Consider the following 16,848-nt stretch of genomic DNA (forward strand, 5'->3'; position numbering starts at 1 on the left):
AGGGTCACAAACCTCCTCTGGTGCTTGACCCATGTTATATTTGGACCAAAGCACAGCACAGATGTTTCATTTAGAGCACAGAGCACGGACTGTTTGAAAAGTTGTAAAAGGGCTATAATATGTCCTCTTTAATAAAATATAAAAAAAAATATTTGTACCCCTTACAAAAAGATTGACATTTTGTAGGTATTCTTCATGAACAATGAAATGCAATTCCTCAGGTTTTCTCTCGTCAACATCAGCTTTTGCAAAATGGCTGATTCACAATGGCTGACTTTAACATGCCGCAGTTTCAAGTTTCTAATCAGTACATACATGATCAGGTGGGTCTGCAGGTGGTATCAGCATATTCAGGATATTCATGAGCAGCAAAATGTGGAGTCCAGACTGAGTTACTGGTTTCAAACCACTGAGTCTGTAAATATGTCAGGACATACAGGAAAGTATGGAAAGTTCCTGGAGAGGTGTCAGGTTACTTCCCGAGGTGCCCTTGGGCAGGCACCAAACTCCAAACAGCCCTGGCACACCTCTCTATTACGGCAGAAATAAACTTCCCTTGCATGTCCACAGGTCCTGTTTGTCCATGTCAGTCAATAACAGAGTATCAAAAAGTTAACAAGAATTTTCCTTAAGGAAAATAAAGTATAGAAAAGATGTCCCTAATCTATAGTGCACTGCTCAGAACATTATTGTACTTCTTTTCTCCTAATAATTCTGAAACAGTCGGAATAACAGCTCCGACTGTGGTCTGGTGACGTCCCATAAGAGTCTGTGTGCTCAATGTGTGAAAACAACTCAGCATAGAAACCTTCACACAAAGAAATCATTGAATACATTATAGAAGGTGTTATTAGTAATATCCACTTTATTTGCCATTTCCAAAGAACTCACAAAAAATGAATTGAAATGTAAGCTTCACCTCTTGCATTCACAGACAGATAGGCTACATTAGTGGTTATGTTCAAAAGAAAGTCAGCATGAAGGAAAGACACAACCATCCAATCAAAAGACATTTATATATCTACTTTTTACTCCGAGGGTATTTATATAAAAAGGCAGAACAAGTTATCTGAATACCCAGAAAGACAGTTTCGCTCATAACTTTCACACACAGATCGCTTTTAGTATCACCCCATCAGTTCCATTGAAAACAGAAGGGCCATTAAGTCTATTCAAACTCGACATGAAGACAAAGAACAGAATTATAAAGAGAAATATTTGCTCTTGAAAAAGCACTGAAACAGGAATTAGACTGTAAAGCCGATGTTAGGAGAAAGCAAGCACGACGGTGGTCACTTCACATTTAGTAGCTTCTGCAGTCATCGACACTGAAGACACACGCCGGGGGGGGTTTAATGTTACGATCGTAAGCTAACGACACTAGATGTCCGTTTCTGTCTCTGTAACTTTCGGGGGTGTTTGGATCGCGGTGTGGTGTACTGGGAGGTTAGCCCTTAAGAAGTATCAGCTCAAACTGCCTTCGAAAGCATTCAGTTGTCGTGACGTCCCAACACGTTTGGGTTCGTCGACTTTGCCTCGTCTTTAAAAAGTCTCTGCGGTGTGCTTATTTTTTTCAGTTTCCAAGAAATGCTTCGGACACTCTTCTGCAGTCCTGTCTGTTTGCGATGAAAACGACGACGCGTGTCACAAAGCACAGACGATAAAGGAGAAGTGGATTCTAGCTGAAGATGTTTGAACACGAGCTGGTGACGGTCAGCAGGAGCGGACTCCACTTGTGTGCACGCCGAAGTCACACTGACCATCCTCAGTCGATGTTTGGTGCAGATTTGAAGGTCTCTGCTGGAGGTTTAAAGTCTGTACGATAACCGCAGCATGATGCTCCTTTTCTAAATTGTGTTTTGAGAGCGTAACGGGTGGTAAAGATAATGAAGCCAGCTAAGCTTCAGCTTGTGTCTGCCCGTGACTCGTTAGTTTCTTCAATTGTAATCTGTCAACCAGATTAGAGACGTCTCAATGTGCATCGACCCTGACATCCAAATACTTCTAAAACACTAAAAATAAATAAATTAAACGTGGCGACAGTCGATAAATATGATTCAGAGCTTCAAACAGTCGGTTTGTAAACCTATAAATGATGTCACAACAGTCACGTCCACTTCTTTTGAACAGTCTGTGATCAACAAATCCTCCAGTGAAGAAAGACTTGTTAGTGTCCATGACAAAATGAAGACATGACATTTTTAAATATTTTTTAAGACAATTTAAAGTGTTTAGGTACACTGGGTTTTCTAACCAGCTTAAATGCTTCAGTATAATTATTATAGTATTAGTTAAAGTGATTTAGTCTCTGACAGAGTCTCAAATTGTTTCTCCTCTCTTTGCAATCAAAACTATGATTTTTGCATAGACTCCAGCGTCGGGCATTTTTTAGTGTTCATGAAATGACTTTAACAGGGTCAGAGTGAAATGTAGCAACAACCACTGGGCAGCTGACTTAATATTAAATTATATAAATAAGAGGACAGTTTTCAAAGCTGAAACAAAGTGAAGAGTGGCTCAGTGATAAAAGGGAAACCTTCAGAAAGGAGGGGGAGATTTCACAGTGTGGTTTGGGACAATTTTCAGCTCTTTTTTTTGGTTACACTGTGTCAATCTTTACGTGTAAAGTTAGAACTTCACCAGCAAGATCAAATGATACTCCACTACGTAGTAACTACAGCATTATAAAATCAGGTAGCCTTACACAAAATGTACTAAAAAGGTAAACAAAGCAGAAACCTCAACAAGCTGCAAACTCTACACATCATTGGCAGCCTCAGATTACAGGCAAACAGGATGGGAAAGGGGAGGGGGAGGGGGGAGGGGGTTTGTTCACATTCACAATGGACAGAGAGGCAACAGTGATGCACTGTACATGAACTAGTAAATCCCTCGGAAATGTCGCGCCCCTTTCTCAGGCCTTTAAAAACTTCCTCAACCTTTGCCACCATCACTTTCACAAAGAGAGTTTGTACACAAACACCGGGTGCTTTCCTTTCATGCTCACTATTAGCAAGTTGTCATTACTTCCTTTTTTTTCTAAGTGGGCACTTGTTTGTGCTAGCTAGCTTTTTTTCTTTGGTGACTGAGAGCAACTTTTGATTTTTGGACAGGCATCACCTCGCGTGCATTCGTTCCAGATGTTTTACGTCTTTAAATCCATCAGTTCAAAAATCGCACGCAAGTCCCTGTTCAGAAATACATTTAGGTTGTGATTCAAAGTCTGAGCCAGGAGAAGTCGTATTGGCAAAATAAATCTTTACATGACTGGAGGCGATGTGTTCGATCAGCTCCAGGGTTAAAGACGGCATGTAAAGGACGTAGTGTTGTTGGAATCGCCTTTCATCACAGCACCAGGGATTCCTGAATCGCAGAAATGAGCAGAGTGAGGTGAAACTCCTGAAATGTTAGAATTGAAAAACAAAGTTCAAGTGTTGATAACTCCCTCACTAGCTCAAGGGGAACGATGGCGACACAGGTGACGCGAAAAGGGGAAGGGAAAGCAGACGTCGGTGCCCTTATCGTACGGAGAAGAAGAAGAAGTGAACGAAAACAATCAAAGATGGAGTTTGGATTCTTCACCCCATATGACAAGTCAGGTGTAAAACAACAAAAAGGGATGGCGTCAAACTGATCAATTAAGATGCTTCATCGACTCACCAGTGCAGTGAATTCATCTCCTCTGTGGCACTTGATGAAATCTGGGTTGACACTGAGTCTCTTAGCGTTTATTTCCTAACCACAATCCAGTTCCCCGTTAAAACCTCGGCTATGACACTTTCAATTCTTCTCTTTTCTTTTTGAACTGCACAGCTGTCGGAATATATTTTGCACATCAAACTTTACACTGAAAGGTTTTTTTTTTGTAATGTTTTTTTTCTACATTTCAGGGCTTAGCCTCTTGTCAAGCTTAGACCGAAATAAACACCATCCATTTATTACACTCTGCAATGTGGTCAGAGGGAGACAGAGAGAGAGTAGATAAATTATTTGGAGTGTCAGCACATAAAAAGTTAGAGCTATAAATGGTGTATGGAGTGCCACCCTACTACTCCCCGACATACGGTCAGATGTCCTGCGAGCCAGAGACATGAGAGAGTCATGGTCGGGTTATCGGCACAAAATAAATGCAAAAGTCTGAGAAATGTATATGTACAGTAGCAGCTGCCCTGCTCTCTTTTACCCCTATAAAATACAGCATCTCTCTCGGATTCTCTTGGCCAGACTTTTGCTTTTCTTCTTCCCGTTCTTCTCTTTGCTGTCCTCCATTTTCCTCGCCCGGATCTCTCGCATCAGGTCAAAGAAGACCTGTTGGAAGAAATACAAAGAGGACGGGGTTGAAGCTCAATGCTCACACAAGAGCCAGACGGATACTTCAGTTAGATTATATTATTGAGCCAATCCTGGCCTGGATCCATATATGGGCATATCATTTAATCATGTGCTGATGTGACACTATTTAAACATGCAATCCAGAGATCAATACTTTGGATTATATTACGTTGACAGGAAGTATGTCCAGCAGAGTGCGCTCTAACGTCATCATTTACAACACTTTCCTCACTTTACTGCACATGCAGCACAGCAGTGTATGGGCAACGTCCTCAAAGCTCCTGTGAGCAACTATGGAGTTGTGTTTATTTGGCCTGTACTTCTCATCTCTCTGATGATTTTTGTGCTACGTGTGAAAGTTGGAGCTTTTTAGCCGAAGTGTAAATCTGTGCTGTAAATCAAAACATAGACGAGAGTGGGGATGTATGCAGCGTGCTGCTCATCACTTTGTCTGACACCTGCCGGTCTGCAGCTGTTCCAGGGGTTTTAATGACTAGAAATAAACAGGAAAAACAGTCCACATGTAGGCTGATGGTCTGGTTTGTTTTTGTAGCTCGTAAAACATCAGATTCAGATTCAGTCCAATTCATAACAGGAGCAGGCGTTTCATAATTTCATTTCTTCAGCTGTGATTTATTCATCAAAGCTCTGCCCTCGTAGTCGTATAGTTGCTGGTTGCACTTCGTTTGCTCTGGTCGTGCTTTCACTGTAACTGTTGGACACACAGTAGGTCAGGGAGGCCTTTTCTTAAGCTAGTCAAACGTACCTTGTCGACATTGGCACGGGTTTTGGCAGAAGTCTCCACGTAGCACACACCCCACTGCTCGGCGCGCGCCTTCGCCTCGTCTGCGCTGACCTGCCGTCGGTCGTCCAAGTCCGACTTGTTGCCGACCAGGAGAAAGGGTACGTTCTCGTCCTCCTTCACTCGCAGGATCTGCTCTCTGCAAACAGGAAGTGCCCATCAGCCATGAATTATGTAAAACAAGCGCTTACGCTTAAGTGAAACGTGAACGAGGTGAAACTGAAAAAAATACATTTGCTCTTTATGATGATCCTTAAAGTCAAAACCACACTTAAACAGGAGGAGGAAAATCTAATGGGGAGCTGTCATTAACTCCTAATGAGTCTCACTGAAACACTACCAGACCTGAAGTCTACTGTAGCTGCGAATGATTCCAGTTCTGTGATGGAAAAGACGCAGAGAAAACCCTCGCCGCTGCGGAAGTAGTTATCTCGGATGGCTGCGTAGTCCTCTTGTCCAGCCGTGTCGAGGATGTCGATCTGGACCTCCTCTCCGTCCAGCACCACTTTCTTCCTGTAACTGTCAGCTTTGGTGGGCTCGTAGTCTTCCACAAACTAGGAGAGGGAGAAGGGGAAAAAAACATGCCAACAACTGTGGTCAACCTGCCCGCTTTTCCGAAAACTCTAACGACTTGTGAATCTCACCAGGCTGCTGCGGAGCGTCTTACTCACCTCGTCATACATGAACTGGAGAGTGAGGGCCGATTTCCCAACACCACCGCTGCCCACCATGATCACTTTGTGAAGGGCGAGGGAGTTCTGCCCTTTTGGCTTAGCAGCTGCCATGGTCTCTTTGTGGCGAGAGATCCGAGTGTTGGAGATGGAGGGGAAGGACTGTGTGAAATGATGACCTGGGGGGAAAAAAAAGTCCTGGGGAGACACAAGAGGGGAAAAATCTGAAGACGTTTCATCCATCGTTTCCGAGCCTCCAGAACTCATTTCTACAGTTAGATTGCAAAGCCGTCATCCCGGAGGCAGGAAAATGAAACGAGGAGAAACTAGCTGTGCAAAAGATTGTTTCCCGTACGTGGTTACGATTACAGCGACACAGAATGAAGTCATGACTCACTGGCACGAGGCTGAGGCATTAAAACCTGCTTTGTAATCAGTATTTTTTATTATCACTCCTCCCTGCAGTTATGCATCCTCAAAAAGATTAACCGTCCTCCGACAAACAAAGTGAGTGAGTGAGTGAACACACACACACACACACACACACACTGACATTTGAACACTGGAAAATGTAATTTGAGCAAGCGTTTGATCCAATATGGGACACGGTATAAGTAAGAATCATGAAACACTGCTACAACACAAAGCAATGCAGGATTTAAGATGACTTTATGAAACTATTTCAAGACAGACGATATCATGAGTCCTTTATTATTCTGCCTGCTTCATACTGAACACGTTTCTTGTGAGGTTACTCACTCGTGTACGCTTAATTCTGCACGTCTCCGTTGGTCAAATGGTCGAAGAAAGACGACAAAACTGTCATTTAGTGAGGCCAGGTGTTTAGAAACAACACAGAGTGGAACACTGGCATGAGTCTTTGCACGTTAACGTACGTACAGATGTGGATCACAAGGTGCATGCTTAAGTCTTGACTTCCTTCGACCGGACATGTGTGTGAATATAAAAGCTTGAAGTGAAAACAGTGTGCTGGTCTGTCTTGTGTAGAGCAGCATGGTAATGAATGAGGAGCTCCCCTGTAATGGCAAAGTCATTTAATTACATTAAAACAGACAGTCAATCTGTCTGACAACTACAAGCAAAGGGAAAATACTGCTCCTGGCACCCTTGGAGCAAACCAAACAAGAAACATATGCAAACACAACGTTGTATTTGTTTACAGCAAGTCAAACTAAATAGTAGTCAAATTCTTGTTTTACAAGTCGAACCTGTAAAAGCCATTTCAGCAAAGAAATATAACCTGTTTTTAAAAGCCTCTGGCAGTAATTTCCAAACTTTGGACAGGAGCGGATAAAATGTGACACATGCCAAAGCTATCTTAGCAGTCTATTTCCCCACAGCAGACCGTCCAAGAAGACTATGGGAATAACATGTGGGGTTCTTAAGTGTGTGTTAGTGCTGTTGTGCAGAGTCCAGGCCCGATGGAGGGGGAAAGGGATACAGATATGGGAAAGCAGCCAATAGGTCTATCTACAAATTAACAAAACTGAAAGTCAATACAACAACTTAGAGCTTAAGGAAATGTCCTTTTACTTAACCACTTAAACAGTCACTGAAAGGATGAAAATCTGCTGAGGTATGTTTCCTACAATATGTAGGTGATAATAAGGTTTATCCATGTGTTAGTGTTTTTTAAGTCCTGAAGAAAAGCCTGCAATGTTCAAGTTGTTTTCGACAGTAGGGTCATGCAGATTAAACTTAATAACGTCACTAAATGACAGCGACAAGTCAGTAAGTTTAAAACGGTGACTTCATGTTGAGGTGGCTCTGTTATTACTTTAGGTGTGTCATCACATCATACAATAAACAAGTGTTAATGCTGGCTCAGCCTTGAATACTAATAATGGGCTACACACATAAGACACAAACACACACCGAGTCGAGCAAAGACATGTACAGCCTGCCTTTAAAATAAAAACACAGCTGAGAAAAACTCATTAAACGACACACCAACCCTTCAAATGATCAAGTTAACTTATTAGCAAGTTAGCTGTTGTCATGTCAACTGGGGCTAAACGAGCTAGCAGGTGGAGACAGTGGGCGACGCAGCTAGCTGACTGACTAAACTAACTAAATTGACATCTGAAGAAGTTCAAGATGAGCGTGGCAGCTCAAATGACACATAAAAGACATATTTTAACATTTCATACTCCTTGCAACAGATGTCAGGTCTGACCCTTTTCAAACTCAGCAGCTTCCTCGCGAGCCAGCTAGCAGGCGATAACGAGCAGCTAATCACAACCTCAAAAAAAAAAAAAGATGCCATGATGAGGGCAAATACAAGCAACAAGAGTCGACTTGGCAATGCGTATTGCTAAAATGAGAATACTTACAGGTAATTAAAACAGTACTCGCCCGGCTCGACTCTTCACGAAGGTTGAAATAAGGTGGCGAAATGAAAAAAAGACTCAGCTAGCTGCTTGTTAGCTCATGGCTAGCTGCGTGGCTAACTCCAGAGACTTGGGGCGGGTAGCTTGTTTAGCCGCAGACTGACTGCTCGTCCTGTGGGCTCGGTTCAGTCTGACAACGCCCGCCCGCCTGGGAGAGACACACAACACTCAGGTTTACTTCTCCTTCGTGAATCCAACACTCATTTCTCTCCTTCTTTTACACACAGACACACACAAAAACATCCCTCCCAGTTACAGAGTCAAACCAGTGATGTAGCTTTAATGTGGTTTAAACACAAAATAAGGGTTTAAAGGAAGTGGATTAAACATGCATGATAATTGATTAATTAGCTAATCTGCATAAATGTTGGCACGTTTGTTCAAGGGGAGGCAGAAACAGTGAATACACATTCAAGAGCCAGGTAATTAAACTGCACACAACTTCACATTTCAACTATTTATTTGTAAATTAAAAACTAATTGCCTTAAATTGAAGATAATGCCTTAATGTATGAGGGATTCAAGTTTAAAACTGTTAAAAAAAGAGAGCCAAATTTGACGATTTAACTTGTCTTTATATGTGACATTTATCAATGTACAATTTAGATTTTTTCTTTAAAAGGTTATTTAAGGGCTTTTTGGGCCTTTATTGTAGAGATAGGAAAGAGAGGGATAGCGAGAAAGAGAAATGACATGCAGGAAAGCAGCCACATGCAGGTCAGACTTGAACCCGGGTTGTTGCCTGGAGGACCACAGCCTCAGGGGCACCAACCACTACACCACCTGCACCCTCAATTTATAATTTTTAAATTCATTTTAATTTAACATGAACCCTTTTATCATTTAATTGTTGTCTTATCCTTTCATATTTTCCAGCTTGTGGATACTAGTGATGTTTTTTCTTCTCTTTTTTTTTTAAAGTTTCAGTGATGAAGGGGAAGTCCATCCAAATCTCTGACCTGCACTTGAAATATGCAGAAAAGTCATGGAATGAAACCTTTCAGCTTGTTCGAAGATGCATGGTAGGATTAACCCCATCGTGCTCTGCCACTGATATCTTCAACGCTTATTATTTTGATTCCCCTGTTAGCAAGGCCTCTTCAAATCACATCCTATTCCCATTTGCAACGCTGATTAAAAGTAGTTCTGCTTTAGTTGTCTGACTGGTTTGTGGATGGCTTTTCCAATATGGTGACGTGCTATGAATCAGAAACTGGTGTGGCGATGCACTGATAGATGCACTGAGATCATCTGTCCCGGAACACATGAGTCTTTGTTGTTGGGTCAGCAGGCCGTGCATTCACTGTTACTTGGATACACTTCAGTATCTGTAGAAGTTGTTTTTAGGGTTTGTGAGGCTTTGGCACTATCATGTTTGAAAATGCTATTACTTCAGCTTCCATCTTTTGCATAAAATATTCATCCTTATTAACCTTTTTGCTCTGTTCTTAGGAAAATGTAAATGTTTTCCGTTCATGTTTAAGGATCCAAAGGTACAGTTCATAAACGCCTACGTTATTTTAGATTAAAGGAGGTAGCACTGGTTAACCAACTTGTACACTTAGGCTTAGTGTGGGTGTGTTCGTTTTCAGAAGATTTGTCATGGGTGGAGCAGCGGGGCAGATAATACATAGAAAGTGGAGCTTGGCACTGGTCAGTCTCTGGGGTCTGGTTAAGATTAGGCGGTGGTCTGAAGAGATGTGTGGTCCTAAAGGGATAAGGCAGCTGGGGCGAGTCATAGAGTTTCCTGCCAGCAGTGAAGCAGAATAGGATTTTGTAGGACCAGGCTTCTCCTGAGGGCAATTCATGACATATTTGCACGCACTCATATGCATGCACGGCTTATAAAAACACCCAAATGTGCAACGCATCCAAATGACAACGCCCCCCCCCCCCCCCCCCCCTAGCAGGGTGTCGTGCAGTTTGGATTCTAGCGGAGGACCAAAGACTGTTTACACAAGGAGGACACTGTCACACAATGGCACCATTGTTGTTTTTTCCTCTTTGTCCCCCCCAATAGGACAAATCCAGAGATGTGTCCAAACCCTGTGAGCCGCTGGTTAGATCCCTGGAAAGGCTCCAGGAAGTCTTGAATGGTAAACACACTGCATGTTTATGATTCTGTTTGTATGTTTTAATCAATGTCATTCCCTTTTTAAATGTGAGCGAGTTGGTCTTTGTCGGTTTCAGTGTCTAATATGAACACCATGAAGTCTCGTCTGGAAGTGATTGCCAAACAACAACGGTACAGCGTTGCTTTCCCACTGCAGCTTTTTTTTTTTTTTTTTAACGTCTCCTGTCAACGGCAACATGTTCATATTGTTGTGTTGTGATGGCACAATCATTCCTCTCTCTTTCTGCTGCAGAATGGGCTTCCACATAACGGATGTTACATGCTACCTGACAGCTGATCTCTTCTACCTGGAGGTGGTGCTGCTGCCGTGTGGCGAGGTGAAGGAGGTCAAAGTTGCCCCGCATGGAGCACCTCCTGTTGTAAGTCTTCCAACAGTTCCTACAAATGTTTCTCAGTTTATCTGAGTGATAAAAAACTGTTTTATTGTCTTTCAGTCCAGTGAGACCTTTCTCCAGCTGCTGAGGTAAGTAGTAGAGCAGAACATGTTAAGGTTGAAGTTTAAAGGCAACTAGCAGCATCGTTATTCCGTCCGCAACAAGATTTGAATAAGACGGATCGTTTGATGATCACGATTATTCAAATTGGCTCGAGATGAAGGTTTACGTTTTGGCTGCAGGTCCAAAGATTTTGCAGAGTTCTCCGTGAAGCTTGAAGGCCTCTACGCGCAGTACAACATCCCTGGAGACAAGTAACAAACTCCTCAAGAAACATTCTTTTACCGTCATCATTTCCGACCTCCAGTAATGCTTTTTTTTTTTCTTCCTTTTGTTTTGTTCCAGTGAACTCAGATCAAAGTTGTTTGCCTCTCTACAATGGCTCGGGAAAGACCTGCAGCAAATATCACAGTTGCCAAGGTGAAAAACAAAAACTGGACAAAAAATGTACACAGACGCATACAAAATATTTATTGAATGAAGCATCAATGAAAGGGTTAATTGTTTTAAAAAAAAGAAGTAAGATTTTGACTAATATTTAGGGAATAAAATAGAAATGTAAGTTTATGACTTTTAGATCTAAACCTTAAAGTCATTTTTCACAAATCCATGATTTATATTAAAAGTAATAAACAAAAATAAATCATCCCTGAGTGGAGGCCGGATCAAAAAAAAAAAAATCCTCCACACACCAAGGAGCTCCCATTTCAAAGGATTTGTTGATGAGTTCCTCAAGACTCGGGAACAGCAGGTTGTCTTGAAGGGTCCCATGTGGTTACCCTAACCCTGATCGATCGGGTCGACAGGAGCTGCTTGGTGTGCCGATCTCATTTTGCTTCTTTATACGTATAAAAAATACAAATGAAGAGAAACATCAGGAAGGAAAAATATATTTGTTTTGCTTTCAGGGCACCGAAAGACTTTGACCCTGACGTGGACGAGACTAACAATGGCCGGATGGGGTCCCTGATAACTGGAAAAGAAGGTGAACACATTCATCCAGTACACCCTACATAGAAGGATCTCTGTGGTGAACTCTGCAGACCTGCACGTTGTTAATGACACTACACGTCTTCTCACCACGGCCCTGCGATGACGATGTTGCTTTCACCCTATTGGAAAGGGCAGCAATCAATAATGAACAACAACATTCATTTTACACATCTAACTTTATATTTAAACATAATAAATTCATATAGAATACAGTATATTTATTAAAGTAATTCAACAGTTTCACACCACAGTTCATTATTTGGTGCATCCACATCAGGAGTTTCTTTTTTGTAAAAATGTTTGTTGTTTTTTTTTTTTGGGGTAAAAATGCAAAAAGATCAGAACTTTTTTTCTGTTCCTGCTGGTCGGCTCTTCTCATCGGCCAACCTGTCGGGATGAGAGCGGTTAAACCTCCCTTTCCACTTCTCAAAGCTTTGCACCGCAATGCATGATGGTACATGTATTACTCAGTTACTGGATGTACACTGCTTTTCACAATGCATTGTGGAATACGAGTCCTGGACAAACCTTACAAAAATTCTCGCTCATAATTCAGACATCACTACAAAAAGGAAACTTCACTCTAAAGAGCGTCATTTTAGTGAGTAGAGGGTGATTTTATGTGCTCATCGTTTGTGCAGTTTATATTCAGTTTCTCCTTCTAGATTGCCCTCTTCTGATCCACTTCTTCACCACCCGTACTGATGGGAAGACGGAGACGTCAGATCTGCGTAAGCTGCAAAACAACACTTGACGTGTTGTTTCGTGTAAAGTCCTAACAAATCTCTCTCCTCCGGGTCAGATACCGAGAGAGTCATCTATGCGGCCCAGGTGACTGTGGGGGACAGTGATGTTCCACACAAGCTTCAGGTGGCGTCTGTGATCTCGCAGCCTGCACAGCTGGACCCCCGGGGGTAACACGTTACGGTTTCATCTCTCACTCGGCAGGACGCTGCTCATTTTACACCTCACGCAGAATGTGAATGCCTGTGGTGTTTCAAATTGTGTCCCGTGGCAGTAATCCTGTGTCCCTGCCGTCGAGCGAGGGGTCGTATGAGACATTCCCAGCCGTCTTTCTTCTCAAACTGCAGCCGGCAATACCGATGATGGCGTCTTTCATAAACGATATCAGCCAGATTACAGGTGAAGCCAGGTTTTTTTTTTTTTTTTTTTTATCATCAAAAATATCTCATGAAATTAGTGGCTTTTTTTTATTCTTCTTTTACCCTAAGAAGATTTTATTTTCTTCCTCTATAATAAATCACAGACGTGACCATACCAGATGTTGGCCTGCAGTGGGCGCCATTACCCAAGCTTCTGATGAGACGTTCAAGTGCAAACACCCAGCAGGAGACGTCACATGAGCAGGATGCTGTTTTTAAAGTGGTGTGCATGTTTGGCTTTAAGATCAACCTCACCTGCTAGAACGAAATCATGTTCTGTTCAAGCACTCAACTTCCTGCGTCGGCGCTTTATCTTCTCCTCTAGTCTCCCTCAGGTGACGGGATTCACAGGTATGTTCTCCCCGGAGCTGTATGGCAGCTGCCTGCCCAAGGTGCTGCCGTGGTGCACACAATCCCCTTCACCCAGCCGTCCCACGTCCCCGCCGTGCTGGAGCTGCTCCGACATCAGTGTGCCATTAACACCCTGCTGGGGAGCTGTCTCTCTTCTCAGCGTCACACAACAGGTGGAAGAATATTTTTTTTCAGCCATCGTGAAATCAGATCAAATGTATAAAAGCTGTCAATGTGAAACTGACGAAGAGGAAACGTATCTGTTGTGTTAAATTGGCCGTCAGATTTGGGGTGTGACCTGCACTTTGAAGTCCTTCCAGAGTCTGACAGAAGCTTCTCTGTGACGTTCCAGAGACCCAACACCGACTCCCTTGCTGTTTGTGAGTGGCTGGTTTTTGTTTGATTTTGGGGCTTTTACTGTAGAGACGGGTCAGTGGGTAAAGTCAGATATCAGAGGGGGGAATGACATGCAAGGACAGGAACCAGGTCGGATTTGAACCTGAGGTCTACAGCCGATAGGCATGCAAACAAACCGCTAGGCCACTGGTGCCCTGTTTGTGAGGGCCTTTTTTTTTATCATGATTGTTGTTTTTTGAGTATTTCAGTCGCGGCACAGATCGAGAACTTTTCTGATGAAGGACGACGACTTTTTTTTTTTTTTTTTTTTTTTTTTTTTTAACCCCCTCGTGCACATGGCATGAAAACACGACCTGAGGATTTGTTATCTATATACAATCACGTCTTTCCTCTACTTACTCTTTGTGAGATGTGATCTTTCTTTGTATGTGAGCGACATCATCGAAGTCCGAGCAGATGCGGATTGCATTTCGTTCGTATAGGATGAGATCATTGAAGCTGGACCATGTCGAGGTGAAGTCACTATCTGATAAAGACGACCTGGAGACGACCTGCTCCTTCTCAAAACTCCAGACATGCATCACGTTTACAATAATGAGTTATGTGTTTAAATCTATTGACGAATAATCATGAAGGTTTCTTTGTGTTTGGCCCAGTGCTGCTGAATGTGTCGGACTCCCGCCTCATTACGTGCACGTTGTTCGGAGCAGGGATCGGCGAGCCCTCCGTGGAGGAATACCTCTCGACTGTGGTGACGAGGTATGGCTTCAAAGTGTGATCAGCTCCTTCTTTCTTTCCAGTCTGATACAGAATGAAACATGTTCGAATAACGCGTAGCTTTCATATATATTGCACATTTAAAATCAGAGTGTTAGACAGACGAAGGAAAGTCAGGAGGAGAAAGTGAGGTTTGTCCAAGAGATAATAAGATGGACAATGATAGTTGACAGCCTGATCCTTCCTGTTGTCTCCCAGGTCTGTGTCCATCCCCGTCACCCTGAGGAGCTTATACAACAAGCTGGAGCTCACCTCTGCCCCACTTTCTCCCCGCCTCCCGGACACCACAGAGGCCGAAAATGACCACTGTGCTCCCTCTAACGGCGCCGTGACCGACAACGACAGCGCCTCCACCACCACGCTCTCCCAGAGTGCATCTGTGCCAGAGGAGAGCTCGAGTGTTTCAGGGTCAGCCTGCTACGCTGTGTCTCTGTCCAACTCGGAGCTGCACCCGGAAATAAACACAAGTCCTGCGGTCGACCTGTACACGTACACTCCACCTGCGGGTGTCTTCCCCCCGTGGGTGACCAGCAACGGACAACTGTCAGAGCCGATCTGAACCTGTTCATGTGGTGACCTCAAAGATAAAGCCTTTAAAATTTCTTTTTTTTTTTTTTTTTTTTTTAAAAAGACTTCAATAAAGCGATTTTGTACAGACGTTATATTTACTTTTTCTAACTTGTATTAGGTCAGAAAATGTAATTTATCTTGTTAGGGTTTTGTTTTTTTATTCCTGTGGTGTTTCTTACTCTGCATTCCAGCGTGGCAGAGAGCGACGGCTGTAAAGGTTTGAGGTTTGGCGTTTGACCTCTCTCCCTCAGACAGCCAAGAGCCACTTGATTGGTACCATGTGAGCCAATCAAACATTGTTAGAGCGCAGGACGCATTCTCTATGGCTGGTAAGAGCAAAACAGAGATCAACCAACTGGACACTGGAGGAAGAAATAGCTCTGCTAGATGTATAAATAATGGAAGGGGAGGAGCTTAGACATGAAAATACTTCTTTTGTTTTGGAGTTTTTTTTACCTTTTTTTTTTTTTTTTTTTTGCACTGTAAAAGTGGTTGGTTGTGTGACTGCATCTCTGTGGAATAAAAAAAAAAGTCATAGCCTTCATAAATGTGACTTTTTCCTACACACATGGCCAAACAAATATTAAAAATGGTGATTTAGTTTATTTGAATGATTTCAGCTCTGCTATTAAAAAGTTGCTCTGGAGTTTTTGTGAGTCCAGATTTGAGCTGAAACGGTGGGTGCGATGTTGTTGCCCATTGTGATCTCATCAGAGGATAAAGCAGGTCAGTAAAGACAAAAATACCACGCTTTCATCATCCACAGTCTGTGTGTGTTTAGAAAAGAATTTCCACAAGTATCCAGATTATTAAATCACCTGTCAGCAGAGGACAACTGCTTTTAGTCCAGAGCTTTAACTTGTAGGTATCCAATGACCTGCGCGGCTGCTATTCATGGAAACTCTCCGACATGTGCAGTGAAACTATTCTCTGCTTTCAGTATGGAGGCCTATCCTCTGAATATTTCAGAGATTATGTGTCCTCCGCTCTGATTGGCTGAGCCTGAACCTATAAAAGTACCACCTGTGATGGCACCCTTGAATGTTAAAGAAGCAGAGGAGCGTAAAGTTTGTTTTCATAACACAGACTGTCTTTTTTTAATACTCAGACAAATCATATTTGTCACTGTTTCTATTTTATATTATAGCTTCCTTTTTTTAAACAGGTTAGGGATTACCTAATTTCATTTGTATGTACTAACAGGCTCTAAAATGACAATAAACCTCATTGAATGCTTTTATTTTTGTATTTAATAAAGATTTTCTTCTTCACTTCTGCTGTTTAGTTTTGTTGGAGGCTTATGAGATGTGTTTATTTGTTTGTTTACTGTCGTTAGAGCCTATTAAGCTTTGACTATAAAAAGTGTGTTAAATGTAAGTCTAAGCACCAACCTTGTATAGCCTACTTGCAAATGTTAAAATTGTTTTAATGCAAACATATAAATAGACTTTTTTTTTGTTTTGTTTAGCACAAACAAGAAGTCCCAGATACAGAAGAGCTCAAAACAAAACAACACTCTACATCAATATAACAGCATTAATTCAACACTTTAACGTGAGTTTTTACATTCTGTGAAGTTATTAACTTAATGTGCCTGTTTCCATTCTGTCACGTTAAAGCTGCAGACACATTTTTGTTTAAACACGATGACAAAAAGTTCCTTCTTGGAAAAGTATAAGAAGAGTTATCCTATTCATGTTCACACACAAAAAAAAGCATGAGCTGTGATTTCTCGTGACATTTGTCCTGTGTGTAGCTCCTCTTTCTTTAAACGAGTCCACATCTCTGCCTCTCTCTGCTCTGCGGTCTCTTTAAATCCAGAGGAGGAGAGCTGCGCGTCCTCTCCTGTCTGA

At 42.3% G+C, this 16,848-nt stretch overlaps 2 protein-coding genes across 4 annotated transcripts; one reads left to right on the plus strand and one right to left on the minus strand.

The window, feature by feature from the left end:
- Nucleotides 1-845: 845 nt before the first annotated feature.
- Nucleotides 846-8,488, minus strand: ralaa (v-ral simian leukemia viral oncogene homolog Aa (ras related)). The gene is made up of 5 exons (XM_079361919.1): nucleotides 8,160-8,488; nucleotides 5,806-6,003; nucleotides 5,480-5,688; nucleotides 5,099-5,273; nucleotides 846-4,308 (listed from the first exon to the last, which is right to left on the minus strand). Exons 2-5 carry the CDS (start codon nucleotides 5,917-5,919, stop codon nucleotides 4,186-4,188), a joined length of 621 nt encoding a protein of 206 aa, XP_079218045.1. The 5' UTR covers nucleotides 5,920-6,003; nucleotides 8,160-8,488; the 3' UTR covers nucleotides 846-4,185.
- med1l (mediator complex subunit 1-like) lies at nucleotides 6,756-16,266 on the plus strand. Of its 3 annotated transcripts, none has more exons than XM_079361918.1 (17): nucleotides 6,756-7,402; nucleotides 9,138-9,238; nucleotides 10,237-10,312; nucleotides 10,407-10,461; nucleotides 10,583-10,709; nucleotides 10,785-10,813; nucleotides 10,967-11,038; nucleotides 11,130-11,204; nucleotides 11,693-11,769; nucleotides 12,443-12,508; nucleotides 12,580-12,691; nucleotides 12,796-12,920; nucleotides 13,045-13,163; nucleotides 13,266-13,464; nucleotides 13,576-13,671; nucleotides 14,305-14,407; nucleotides 14,624-16,266. In XM_079361918.1, exons 2-17 carry the CDS (start codon nucleotides 9,146-9,148, stop codon nucleotides 14,982-14,984), a joined length of 1,785 nt encoding a protein of 594 aa, XP_079218044.1. In that variant the 5' UTR covers nucleotides 6,756-7,402; nucleotides 9,138-9,145; the 3' UTR covers nucleotides 14,985-16,266. The 3 variants fall into 3 exon arrangements, with proteins under 3 accessions (XP_079218044.1, XP_079218042.1, XP_079218043.1); XM_079361916.1 differs by lacking the exon at nucleotides 6,756-7,402 and adding an exon at nucleotides 7,472-8,161; XM_079361917.1 differs by lacking the exon at nucleotides 6,756-7,402 and adding an exon at nucleotides 8,550-8,638.
- Nucleotides 16,267-16,848: the final 582 nt, after the last annotated feature.

Source organism: Symphodus melops (genome assembly GCF_947650265.1).
Source record: "Symphodus melops genome assembly, chromosome: 14".
Lineage (NCBI taxonomy): Eukaryota > Metazoa > Chordata > Actinopteri > Labriformes > Labridae > Symphodus > Symphodus melops.

Coding starts and splice junctions, on each gene's coding strand:
- ralaa (XM_079361919.1), bottom strand. CDS start 5,919: ATGGCAGCTGCTAAGCCAAAAGGGCAGAACTCCCTCGCCCTTCACAAA. Junction 5,274..5,479: donor GCAGCTACAGTAGACTTCAG/GTCTGGTAGTGT, acceptor TCCTGTTTGCAG/AGAGCAGATCCTGCGAGTGA. Junction 4,309..5,098: donor CCCGTGCCAATGTCGACAAG/GTACGTTTGACT, acceptor TTCTTCCAACAG/GTCTTCTTTGACCTGATGCG.
- med1l (XM_079361916.1), top strand. CDS start 8,131: ATGCGTATTGCTAAAATGAGAATACTTACAG. Junction 10,313..10,406: donor GCTCCAGGAAGTCTTGAATG/GTAAACACACTG, acceptor TGTCGGTTTCAG/TGTCTAATATGAACACCATG. Junction 13,672..14,304: donor CACCGACTCCCTTGCTGTTT/GTGAGTGGCTGG, acceptor TGTTTGGCCCAG/TGCTGCTGAATGTGTCGGAC.